The 13,448-nt window shown below is 36.8% G+C and overlaps 1 protein-coding gene across 1 annotated transcript in view; it reads left to right on the forward strand.

Moving 5' to 3' along the window:
* Positions 1 to 13,448, forward strand: part of USP7 (ubiquitin specific peptidase 7) — a 75,729-nt gene that overhangs the window by 37,950 nt on the left and 24,331 nt on the right. The window contains exons 3-7 of the mRNA XM_052772310.1: positions 986 to 1,184; positions 2,627 to 2,765; positions 3,324 to 3,412; positions 4,125 to 4,233; positions 10,452 to 10,582. Coding sequence (XP_052628270.1) covers positions 986 to 1,184; positions 2,627 to 2,765; positions 3,324 to 3,412; positions 4,125 to 4,233; positions 10,452 to 10,582 — 667 coding nt within the window. The remainder of the gene's footprint in view (positions 1 to 985; positions 1,185 to 2,626; positions 2,766 to 3,323; positions 3,413 to 4,124; positions 4,234 to 10,451; positions 10,583 to 13,448) is intronic.

A 13,448-nucleotide genomic window follows, 5' to 3' on the forward strand; every position in this document is an offset into this window, starting at 1 on the left:
CAGGTGTTAAGTTGGAACCACAGAAAAGGAGGGGAGTGTCTTGTGCATACTCTGTAATTCATCCCCGCCCTGTAAAATTGTGGGGATAAGTTGCAGGTTTTTCCTCCCTGCATGCAATATGAGGCATGTCACAATAAAGAGAGCCCAGCCTTGTGCCTTCCTGAAGCTGTCGCAGTCTACAGAACCCTGTTATAGCTGTGTACAACAGAAGCAGAACAGATTGTGGTATATGAAGAGCTGGGGATGTGGGAAGAAGGCAAAATTAGTTTAATTGTGCGTGTCAAAATAAGCTATTTAAAAAAAATGTCTCATTTGGCTTTGTTTTAGACCACTAAAAATCTCTAAAATCTTCACGTACCACAAAGAATACAGGACCCTACCCTTGAGCTATTCTTCAGCAAACTGGTATGATATTTTAAAATAACCCCAAAACCAACCAGTGAGATTCATCTATTTTGAAAAGATGCTGTTGCAAGCAGAAAACAACTAAATGGTGGCTTGGTATCAATAGGGCAGTTGAACAGATTGTGAAAATCCTTTGCACATCTTGGTTCATGCAAGGAGCTAACTTAAACTGGGCCGTGAAGACACTACACAACCAGAAGAGTTAGAGTGGGCTGTGATTTATGTGGTAAAGCATTTGATGTCTCTGTCTTGCTGTACCCACTGTTTCAGAAGAAACTTGAGTGGTAGCAAATTCTAGTGCTAAAGAATTACTTAAGAAGACAGTGTATAAACAGAACGCATCTTCCAGTGCTCTGTTTTCCTGAATGTTGTTGCAGTGTTTCTCAAAATCAAAAAGTTGAAACTTCAGTTGCTGAGGAGTTCAGTGCCTCTCGGGGTCTGGGGGTTTTTTTGGTTGCTTCCAACGTGCCAGTACATAAAACATGCTCATGTTGCATGATTTTTGAAAAAAGACATTTTGGAGTGAAGAATATCAGGTTTTTCAAATAATTTTGTGTGTACGTGTGTGTGTGTGTTACAGACACAAGTTGGCGATCAGAAGCAACATTTCAGTTCACAGTCGAACGCTTCAACAGATTGAGCGAGTCAGTTCTCAGTCCTCCCTGCTTTGTACGGAATTTGCCATGGAAGATCATGGTTATGCCACGACTCTACCCGGACAGACCACACCAAAAAAGCGTAGGATTCTTCCTTCAGTGCAATGCTGAATCTGATTCCACGTAAGATCCTTTTCACTATTGTACAAGTCCTCATTTGATACTAGTTAATCTGTTTTGCAAGAAATACAAACACCTAAAAAAATTATTTTAACTAGCTTTCTGCAAGAGGAAAGAATTCTTGCAAGGGTTTGAGTCTCCCTTTCCCCCCCACCTTTCTATATTCCGAAGCATAAGAGTAATCCTCTCTTTAGGAGGAGCTAAAAGTAGCTTGTGTAGCTGCAAGTTTGTGGTAGAATTTAGATATATTTCTTTTTGATTGCTGGGGAGAAGTCTTTGACTGACAGTTTTCTTGGCATGGGAAAAGTTTTGGGTTTATTTCAAATGGAAGTGGTACTGGAGCTTCTTTAACCCTGCTGAGCTATAAATCCTGCCCTGTAAAGCATGTGAGCAGGTAACTGCTAGCAACTGAGGCAGAGCAGTGTATATGAGGTGTAGTCATCTCCTTAAACGGAGTTCATCACTCATTGAGTGAGATGTAAACATGTACATGTTCTTGGAGTCCCGTATGCAAATCAAAATCGGCTATCTTTGACCACTTTTGTAAATAATACAGAAAATGGAAAAGATAAATACAGATTTCTGGGGCATTACTGCAGCTTATCCAGCTAGAGTGTAGACCGCTCATAGGTATCCTTTCCAATAAGGTAACTCCATTCTTACATCAAATCTCACACAACTTGCAGTTCACTCAATAATAAGTTGTTCTTTTCTGTTATTTTTGTAATCTAAAAGGTAAGTGCTCAGTGCAGAAGGTGAAGGAAGTTGTAAGTGTATTAACTAGTCACAGGAGAAGTGGTTCACATGCAAGTAGTCACAGAAAAAGGGTAATGTGATCTTTAAAAGTATCAACCAAGGTGCAGCTGGTGGAGCTAAGCAAGCAATAATACCACTGCATGAGGCAGTGACAAGACCTTGTCTGAACTGATATTCAGTCTGATCGTCTTGCACAAGTGGGATGAATTTGAACAGGAACGGTCATAAAGAAGTGCTGCTGAGAAAATTAGAGTGTTGGGGAGTGTATCTGTGGGAGGGAGGGTAGAACCTCCTCCTTTTGCTAGCCAAAGGCTGAGTTATCACACTCTGCAAACACCAAGACTACTTTGAGTTGACCTGTCCATCTGCTTTGAAGTAGATCAGAAATAGCTCACCTCAGAGAGCAGTTACCTTCTTAAACCGCTGTTACCTGCAATTGCCTGACAGTACTTTCTTAACAATGCTGTTGCCCTAAGAAAATCTCCATTCCAGCTTCACATTAATAATGTGAAAGCCCCAGGGATTTGTGTCCTCAATAACAATTAATCAAATCTTAACATCTAGTAAGGGAAAAAGAATTCCTATATGTGAAAGTAATGTACCAAAAATCCCTAACAAAAAACCCTGTTTTAATGACTATAAAAAGCTTGGTTTTGAATGAGTTTAAAATGTTTCTTTTGTATTTATAGGTCATGGTCTTGTCATGCACAAGCAGTTCTCAAGATAATAAACTACAAGGATGATGAAAAATCATTCAGTCGTCGTATTAGTCACTTGTTTTTTCATAAGGAAAATGACTGGGGCTTTTCCAACTTCATGGCCTGGAGTGTAAGTAATTGAACATGTATTAATCTATTACTAGATAAGGAGCAGTGTTGAACTTGCACTCCTGAATACTGAGATACCTAAAGAAAAGGGTTTTTTTCCCAAACTATTATTTTTTCTCTCATTGCTGTAGATTCTTTTTCAATTTCTTATACATTCCTGTACTTAATTATTGTAGATTGCTTTTACTTATGTTGTGATTTAAATATTCCCTCATTAATATTTTCTGCATATCTGAATGCTTGTTTTTTGCTTTCACTGTGTGATAGTCAATGTCATTCTGAAGCAGAGCCCTTGATTGCCAACTCTTATTATCCACAGAAAATTGAAATGGTACTGCAAAATTTTAAAAGCCAGGAACAAGTTTCCTGTATTGAGACATTAAAAAAGAATATTAAGCTGAAAAACAGCTTTGTTGGTGTCCTTCAATTTTTCTTCTCCAGTTTATTATTATTGATAGCTCAGGCTTGGAAATTAGAAAGTGATGTCTAACTGGATGCTTTACTACAGTCATGTTGCAAACTGGAGTTCTCATGGTTGTGTGTCATTCCTATTTTACAGGAAGTTACTGATCCTGAAAAAGGCTTTATAGAAGAGGACAAAGTTACTTTTGAAGTCTATGTTCAAGCAGATGCTCCACATGGAGTGGCGTAAGTATCTTTGTTTAAAAGTAAAATTCTTAAGTCTAATATTTTTGTTGCTTGAGATTGTTCAAGTATTGTGTGTTATTAACATTAGTAGCTCTCATTAGTCATTCTCACTTTGTCACCTTTAATTGATGAATTCTCACATGGCAATATTTTTCATTAGTCACATACAGATTTTTCTATAGGTTAAATTTCCATTTGCATTAATCAGCATAATGTTGTGGAACTTGAACTTCTGTATGAATTGATTTGTGATTTAATACGTCTGCAAATCTAGCCTCAATATTTCTGATCTTACAGCTGATGAGGGTTTCAGACACAGTCAGGTGGCTCGCTCTAGCTTGCCTTGGCTTACTGTTGTTTTAAAACTGCCTCTTCTGAGTCATTCTACTTCATGTCACTTGTAAACAAAGTGGTTGTACTGAAATGCTGACTTGCCCTTAAAAGTACAGCTCTGGGTTCCAGTACACTTTCATAATACATGTTTTTTTCTGCCGTATAGAACTTCTTTAAAAAGAAAACTTAACAAAAATCACGAAGCGCTTAATTACAAAGACTGTTGTTACTGGCAGGCAATAGTGAAGTGTAGTTTATTTGAACCTTAAGTAACAATGAAGAGTGGCTGATATCTACCAGCAGCGCTACCTTAGAACAAATACTTTTTATTATAGTTAATACAGAACTATCTTGTTTTTATCCACTAACTATTTTCTAGGTGGGATTCAAAGAAGCACACAGGATATGTTGGCTTAAAGAACCAGGGAGCAACTTGTTACATGAACAGTTTGTTACAGACTTTATTTTTCACAAATCAGCTACGAAAGGTAATTAATATGTGAAAGAAAATGAGGTTGCTAATTGAAATATCCAATATGTTATATTTATAAATGCTTCAAAACAGAGCTGTATGTTCCTTTTGCCTCCATCCTTTTAGAGAAGTCGTGACTTACGTGGTGATGGACATCTTACTTGAGGCTGAGTGCAGGAAGCTTCCTTTTATAGTATGTTGAACATAAGCTTTTGGTTTTTTGTGAAAGCAGATAGAGTACCTGGTGAAGACCTGAGCTTAAGGGGTGTTTCTTAGACTGTATTATGTGTTAATGTTGCTGTGAATTGTTGGGAGGGTGGGGGGAGAGAAGGATGACTTTACATCTTGCAGATGAGAGATGGAAGTCATTTCCCTTTCTTGGAATAGTTAAAATAGAGAAGTCAATTATGACTTCTCAGCCCATAAACAATGTCAAAAGATAAACATGTACAACCTTTGTAGTTCATTTGTTCTGTCTTTTAATTTATATTATGCAGCTGAATTTTCTGTTATTATGGTTAGCATCTTTGTAGTGATGGAAAACGTTATAATTTCAGTATTTTAAACAATTTTGTATTTGCTTCATTCATGTGTTTTTTTTATTTACTGTAGATGTTATTCCTTTGCTGGAAGGAAGAACTGCTTTAAATATCAGCTTAATAAATATCTCATCCAAACCCAGGATGAAACAGATAATGTATCATTTTAAAATAGTGCAGTAGCCTTAATGGGATCAAAACATAAATGATGACTTGATATTGGAGGTGGCTATCTGGAAGAGGGGATATACTTGGAAAAAAATGTAACTCGGCTCGATTTAGTTTATTGGAGCGTCCTATAGATCGTAATTCATCCTTTTGCACATTCCTGTGCTTATTGTATCTCTCTTAGTGAAAATGAACTGTTCTGACTTATGCTTTCTCTTGTGTATACTAGTTGTTATATTTCCATTAAGCTTTCTTTTCTCCAAAATTTCCCTTTTTAATGCACCTACTTTCCACTGTCTTAGATTTTCCACCATCTTATCATTATTTATATCACTGTGGCCTTGTAAGTGTCCCAGTTGGGATTTCTTTTTTCTCTTTTGCAATGTGCTGCTTACTCTGAAGCGTTGCAAAAAATAGCACATCAAACTCCAGTAGACTGTAACTGAGATCTTACCAATGCCATGTACAAGAAATAAATACTTGACTTGTTTTACATGATCCACCTGTTTCTTTTTTACAGGAGGTATAATTTACTCATTTGGTTTATCATTCATTATAATGCCTGTTCTTTTTGCTCAGCACTCATAATGTTTGTGCATTTTATGTTTTTGGACAACTTCACTTTGCTCTTGAAAGAAAAATGTGTTTTTATAATAGCTACATCTAATCCAATTGAGTAGTTCCTTTCAAGACTGTCTTGTAGTCAGTAAATCAATATGTACCATGAAGTAATCTTGTTCTGTGAAGAAGAAATTCTTTTTGTGGTACAGATTTGTTTCAACTGAACTAATCTTTTCAGGCATTCCCCTGTACTTCTCCCCTAGCCCTCGACTAAATATCAGCTTTTAGGGAGTGTTAATATCTGCATAGTGTCTGTATGAGAAAGCTTGATTTACTAGCTGGTAACTGCAGCTTCCTTTATAGAAATGTTCCTGGACATCAGCTGAAATGCCCAATTCTTTGCTCATTCTTCGGGTTTTCAGAGCTCCTACAAACAGAGCAGACTACAGTGGTAGTTTTAGACAGTTTTAATACTCATTTGCCATTATTGCAGATAAGAAAGAATCAGTAGTTGTCTTGTCTGAAAAAAAATGAATTTCTACAACATTTTTGTTTTCACTTTGAGCAAACTTGTTGCTCTTAAAACCAAGTAAAATAAAATGTGTAGCATTCTCAGTTTGCTTATCACCAATTCCATTATTTCTGTTAATCCTCCTTACGTAGAAGAAATAATGATTTCTATTGCTGTTATTTAGAGCTTTGTTAACAGAGAAGTTGCTGTCAGGAGTAGAGCTGGGAAGGTAATGAAAAATAGCAAAGGCAAGCATGTACCTATGGAAAGTCAGACTCTGGGGAAGCGTGGGTGCGGATTGATGGAGAGGTCCGTCCTTCTTTGCTCTGTTTCCAGACAACAGATGGGAGGTTCTTGGGTGTTTGAAATGAGACCTCCCTTTATTAGCAACAAGGTGGCTTCAGTGATGGGGAATAAGGCAAAGGAACTTCTCTTCAGAGCATATCTTTATTTGTCTGTGACTGGTAAACACATGCTTAAATATAGTCCACCTAGGCGAGGGACAGTGGTAACTTATCAAATGGGTCAGGTTTGATCTTGGATCGTGTTGCACCAGTCTTCTGATGTCTGTCATTAGCACCTCCAGCCAGTCAGTACTTGTGGCTGCATCCAGTCCATTTTAAAACTCTTTGCTGGTTCCCTTGAAAAATTCCGTACAATTCATGAGAATGTTGCAGAATGTTTATATAAAATCATAAATACTGGTCCAGTACATTTCTCCCTGATCTGACTCTCCTCAAGTTATCCAATATATTTTACCTTACCTTGGAATTTCATACACAGTGTTTTCTTCTCTTCTTCAAGTAATTGTCTTAACTTCGAGCAGTGTGTTCATGCTTATCTGTAGCATTCTTTTACCATGTAAATATCTAAAATTTTTCTCATATCTCTGTGTCTGTTGCTTACAGCCATTGCCTATACATGTCCCTGTCACTCTTTTGTGTTCATTTCCTGAGGGGACTTCTCAGATGTTAAATTAGAGATTCTGCTGTTTTCAAATGGATCAAAGTGCCTCACTCCTTGATCTTGAGGTCAAGCTTTCAGAGTTTGGGAGCATAAGGCATAAAAATAAAGGTTTGTAGGGGGTTGGTTTGAAAAATGGTTTGGTTTAGCTTGGAGAAACACTTAAGCTTTGAGAAATGGGCTTTGATACTACTTATATATACAAACAGAATGAAGAACCAAAGAAAGGCTATGTGTTAAATGTTTAGTTTGTAGTAACACATTTAGAATTTCAGAAGAAATAAAACTGGTGATTTTATTCAATGGCAGCTGGAATGTAGCAATTATAAATAAATGATAAATGATTATTTTAATATTACTTGAGAGTTACAGGAAAGGAATTAATTGTCCAGATGGTATATGAGGAAACCAAATAGGAACTAAATGCAAAGGATCTGATTTTGATTAATTATCAAGGTATTCTGAACTCCCATTTATACCTTTTTGATGTAAGAGTCAACCACTAGATTGACTTGTAGCCTGCCTGCAGTATCATCTTGGTTTGTTATGAAGAATATTTAGCATTTTAATATTTATTTTATTAAAATATATCAGCACTGGCTATATTTGAATTTTTTCATTACTTGATTTTCATATCTTATTTCTATTTGTTTAACCATAGCAAGTAACTTACTATATATTTGTTTTTTAAAAAGCATTTATAAGATGTTAAAAACAATGAATAGGGGCTGATAATAGAGATTGGAAGATTTGAGACTTGGTCATTCAACTATTTCCTGTTTCTACCTTTAGCCAGTGAAGACCAGCTCATTAAAGGGTTCATAAACCAGGGGCAGGGAGAGGTTAACTCTGCAAGATGCTTACTTGTTTTTGAAGTTCATATTTTAAAGCAAAAAATAAAATTTGCTTGTAAAATCAAAGGTATAATTTTAGCCATTCATATTTGAATCGGAGTTTGCCCAGATCAGCATGGTTAACTGTAACTCTGCATTTGCATAATAAAAATAGAGAAGCAATTGAAATTAATTTTCTTTATTCGCTTATTAGAATTTTTTTTAAATTGTATGTTCTGATCTTAGGGAGGGAATTTTCCTAGTCAGGGTGGTCCAGCTTTACAGTAGGATGTGTGGAGAGGTTGTGGGATCTCCATTCCTGGAGATGCTCAGAACTCAACTGGATATGACCCTGAGCAACTGGACTCAGCTTTGAACTTGGCACCTCCATGAGAAGGAACACGAGTTCAGAACCTACAGAGTTCTCTTCCACACTATATCACTATAAAATTTAAACTGTTAAAGCAGCTCTTAGCTCATTAGAAAAGTTGCTGGTGCAAGTACATGAGAAAATACTATTTTTTGTTCTCTTAATTTTTCCAGCCTAGCCAGGTAGTTAGCCTGATGGATTAGCAAAAATATGGCATGAAGGATTATTGAGTTTCAACAGTTAAAACTTGTTGCTGATGATAAAATTGAAGATGCTGTTTTCTTCAATTTATGAAATTTTAAAAAGCAGTTTAAGCAAATTTCAAAATTAAAGCAGAGCGAAGGAAGACCTTTGTTGCTATTAGGGTGGGTCTGTGCTGTTCTTAAAATTACCCTAACGAAGTAAGAGTTCTGTTGGCTGTCCTTCAACAAAAAGTTGATGATAAATTTCAGCTAATTTCTATTCATGTTTTCCCTTTTATATGCACAAGTACTACTATTAACAGTGTAGCTTGCAACTAAGTAGAAACATAAAATTTAGAGTCTGTTACTAGTGTTCAGTCTTGATTCTGCTTTAGATCATCTCTGTTTACTGTTAAGTTTTGGAAATTAAATTTAAAATTTAAAAGATAGAGTCACGTGAACTATCATATTGCTTTACAGTTGCATAATTAACCAGTGTTTTTCTGTCTGAATATAAGGAATTTGCTTTCTTTATGAAACTGCTTGATATTTCAGTAAAATATTTTCTTTTATTTCATCTTATTACTGTAGCTATTCTGCTGATAGTTTCTTATTAGGTTATTCTTCTGAGTATTTATGTTGCTGTACTTTTGAAAAATTTTGTGGATACTCAGAATTGGATTAGGAAACTGGCCTGCCAACTTCTTAACACATTTTTTGGCCTTTTTTCTTTCTTCCTTTCTTTTTTGTCATTCCCTTGTGGGTTTTTTGTATCAGCTTTGTCTTTATCTAATGTCTGTCTCATCTGGTTCCCATCACCTCTGCACTGAACTTTCATATAACAATGAATTTGTTTCCCCAACAATTCAGCTACGTACTGGAAGTACTAACCTTGCTCTGTGTATAGGGAACTGAAGTACAGGATATGTTAGAGGTGCTGGACACCTCTGAAATCTAGGCTGGTGCAGAAACTGAGTGAGAACTACTGACATCCAGTTCAGCACTTCACTCACAGAAATGTATCATTCCCTGTTGTTTCAGAGGCAAAAATTTAGGTGGCAATTTTTCTGTTTCTTAACAGGTTATTTTCTTATATGCTGCTTAATATTGGAGTCTTTATTTTTTCATGTGTTGCTACCTAATCTCCTTCCAGAGTTGACTATGATATTTTCTTTTTACATTCATGCTTTCTAAATGAGCATCTCCCTGTAAATACCTTTTCTTTCCTGTTGCTTTTCCCTGGATATATTGGTGTACACTTTTTAAAAAGTAAATCTCATTTCAGTGCCTATTGAACTCTTCTAATCCCTGTTTGGTCTATTTGTGTAATTTCTTTGTTCTCAATCCTTCCCAGATCAGTATAATCAGTGAATTGAATTGTTAAGCTGTTTATTTGCTGGACAGCAATGATGTTAGTAGGAGTGAATTATCAGGGAATCTCAAAGCTTCCTCTGACATACTTCTCCTCCATGTGGACTGTTTCTGGTTTTGTTCACTTGTTGCCCTTTATGGTTTCATGTGGTGGTTTTTTTGTTGGTTTTGGTTTGGGGGTTTTTTTGGGGGGGTGGTTGGTTTTTTTGTTGTTGTTTTTGGTTTTGGGGGGTTTCTGGGGTTGGGTTTTTTTGTTGTTGTTGTTAGGTTTTTTTGTGGGGGTGGTGGTTGTTATTTTTCCACTATAGGTGACAATATTGACAGGTAGCCAAGCTACAGCACAAAACTGAAGTTATTTTCAAAAGCCACTAGTATTGATTAGTATATCTGGTCCTGCTGTGATGATTGTGTAGACATACCAGGCGTGATAAGTTGTTTGAAGGTGTTAAATGCTTTAGTGCATTTACTTTTCTAGGGTGGAATACGGAAACTGTTTAGGTAAAATAACCACGAATGGAATCTGTTGTTCACATCTTTCTAACCACTGTACTCTAAGAAGAGTCATTCCAGACAATTAATGTTTTTACACTACGGTATGAGATTTTTTTTCAGACTCTTTTGGAATGATGATTAAATGGAGTTATATGAAGGAAGTCACTGAAGAGGAAAGAATGCGTTAAACAATATGAGCAATAAACTTTTCCTTAGATACTAATTGAACTAAATGCTTTTTCAGGCTGTGTACATGATGCCCACAGAAGGAGATGATTCATCCAAAAGTGTTCCTTTAGCATTGCAAAGAGTGTTTTATGAGCTACAACATAGTGACAAACCAGTTGGAACTAAAAAGTTAACAAAATCTTTTGGGTAAGTTTCAGAAATTTGGACTATTTTTTGGGCTATTACAAGCTTCATAAAGCTTTTCTTTAAAAAGGTTTTATTTAAATTGGGCTATTTTTAGAGAGGTACAGAGAAGTGTTAATATAGTATTATGTTAACTGCTAACTTTTCTCAGTTTACTTGGATAGGTTTTTATTTATAGTCAGTACTAAAGGCAGCTGATCCAAAAGTCACATTTTTGGGGGGAGGGCAGTGGTACATGGTCAGACACAGCTGTTAGTAGTAGGGTTATAATTTACCTGTTACCTGAAAATTGTGTGATGCATTTGACTTGAGTAAAACTCAGGACAAAATATGTTGTTGAAACATTGCAGTTCATGTATTGCTAATGTCTTTTTTAAAATTTAAATCTGTTTTAAATTTAGAGAAATAGCAGTAATTTGCATTTCCATATTGTTAGTTCTGCTTTGATGACTGTTGTAACATTTTCTTATGACATACCAAAGATGCATGTATTTTTGCCTATGCACAATTTAGAAGCATTTAATGCTGTATTCTGTTTCATGATTTAAAGCTTAAGAGGAGTATCTGTTGCATGAAGTAAAGTTGTCAGAGCACACACACAAAGTAACTCTTTGCATTTTCCTCATTCTAGCACCCTCCTTTCCTCCATAAAACATCTACAAAAAGGCTTGCTTTTTATTTTCATTTTTGCCCAGTATCCAGTTCACTGTCTGGTATTTTTACCAGTCTAGTGGTACTTCTTGTGAGATGGTGTTACAGGGTGTAATTTTAAATCTAGCCATAGAATTATACAATATAGCTGCTTTGAGGGTGGTTGGGGGTTTTTTTGTTGGTTTTTTTTTTTGTTGGGTTTTTTTTCTCCACACTAGCTTGATGTTTCAGTTGAGCATAAGTTAGGACAGAAGATTAAGACTAGTATAACCTTCACAAGCCTTCTCTTTGCGTGTCATGTAAGCATGGAGTAGGATTTTATCAAAAACTGCTCTAAAAGATTGTATTTCTCGTTACTTTGTCACGAAGACTACAAAAGACTAGTCTTTTGTAGTAATATTGACAAGCATTTTTTAATTTAAAAACAGGTTAGGAAGTTTGTATCGTCTTTTTCACATAGCTGTACTAGTGTCCATCGTGCATCTTCCGCTAAAGCTTGTAGTAGTGCTCTGTCCTGACAAGACTCTTTGTAACCTTGCATCTTTGTAACCTTTCCTTTTTACTTTCTGGGGGAATTTTAAAGTTAAACGGGTAACCTCAGTGTTGTATGTTTGTCTGGTCATACCCTCTTCCTACTAGCACACTGTATATTTAGTTTATCAGTGCTCCTGCTGTCCTGTTACACTGGAAAGACTTACTGGTATTGTAAATATTTCATCTTGAGTTAAGATCCCAACTGTGTTGTCTCTAGTAGCATGGAGAGACCTTTCCCGAGGGGGTTGCAGATGCTTAAGTTTGCATCTGAGAGCAAGGTTTTAGAAATGTGTTCATGCCTGCCTTCATTCTTGGGAAGAAATTTTTGAATGCGTTTGAAGATTTGGTCTTCCCCCTGCCATTAAATCAGAGAGGGGTTTCTGACCTTGTGAGACCTACCTATATGCTGTGTAGAGTGTAACTTTTTACCAGGTATTGTGAGTTTCTAAGTTTGGCGGCTTTCAATAGAAAGTGATGCCATTGTCTGAAGGAGCCCTTTTTTACCCTAATATTAGTATGTAACCTTTCTCTTTGATTTTGTCCTTTAAGCTGGCTAGTGTTTAAAGCCTAGGGAGTCAGGAGGTTATTTTCCATTCTTAATTATCCAATAGGTCACTTCATTCAGCTTGTTTAAGTGTGGACACCACCCCACCCCACCCCCAGTTGTTTTGGCACACTTTTGGGAGTAGCATGCTGCTGTGTGACAGTGAGTCACTGAGAAGAGAGTGGGAGGGGAAGATAAAGTTACTATTGCTCCTGATCACCCCTGTGCTTGTGGCTTCAAGGGCCAGGGTTGAACTTCATGCTGAAGCTAGAGCCTACAGTAAACATAGCTTATTTCATGCGGTTAGGAGTGATGACTGTTGCAAAAAGAGTTGTCAGAGACTTAAAACTTAAAAAGCATTCTTGAGTTTAAGTTAAAGAGTTCATAGGAGAAAGTATTTCATGCTGAAACTAAAACCACTTTGTGCTTCATTTTTATTTAAGGCAGTAGTGCTGAATACCTTTGTTGCAGTATGCCATGTTGGCTACGAGGCATTTAGAGACTGTTGCTCTCACCCTTCCTTTCACATGAGTGTGTTTGCACATGGACAATTCAGGAAGCTGGTTGCCTCCTTGGAGTTAGTGTGCGTCCAGGATTAACTGTTTAGATGAGCACAAAGGAGCCAGTATTTCCTATGAATCCATTTACTTCCTTTCATGTGCTGAAATAATCCCTGAACGCTACTTGACTGCACCTGAAGGGCCCTCAGAAGAGAGGCAGCTAGAAGCATGCTGCGGAAACTATTCTGACAGCATTGAATTGCTCCCAGGCCTTTTCTTAAGAGTTTTTTGACGTGAACTGAGACTAGGTTGTAGACTGGAAGAATTCTTCTGCTAGCAACAGCCTGGCCCTGGCCTCCTTGGCTGGCCTGGGCTGCCTTCCCAGTCCCTGTCCCCAGATCCACAGAGAGAGAAGGCAGGTGGGCACAGAACAGCTGCCAAAATGTCCCACAAGTCCACTGCCCCTTCTTCCTGCCAAGTAAATGCTACACAACTAAAAAAAAACCTGTGCATCAGCCAGTACTAAATCTCAGAGTCTTTACGTCTTGCTATGTATTAAATTCTTGATATGCAAAGAAATCACAAAAATGTCTTTTGAACTGTAACTTTTCTTCATAGTATAGTAAATTTGTATTAATTT

Source organism: Harpia harpyja, chromosome 21 (genome assembly GCF_026419915.1).
Source record: "Harpia harpyja isolate bHarHar1 chromosome 21, bHarHar1 primary haplotype, whole genome shotgun sequence".
NCBI lineage: Eukaryota > Metazoa > Chordata > Aves > Accipitriformes > Accipitridae > Harpia > Harpia harpyja.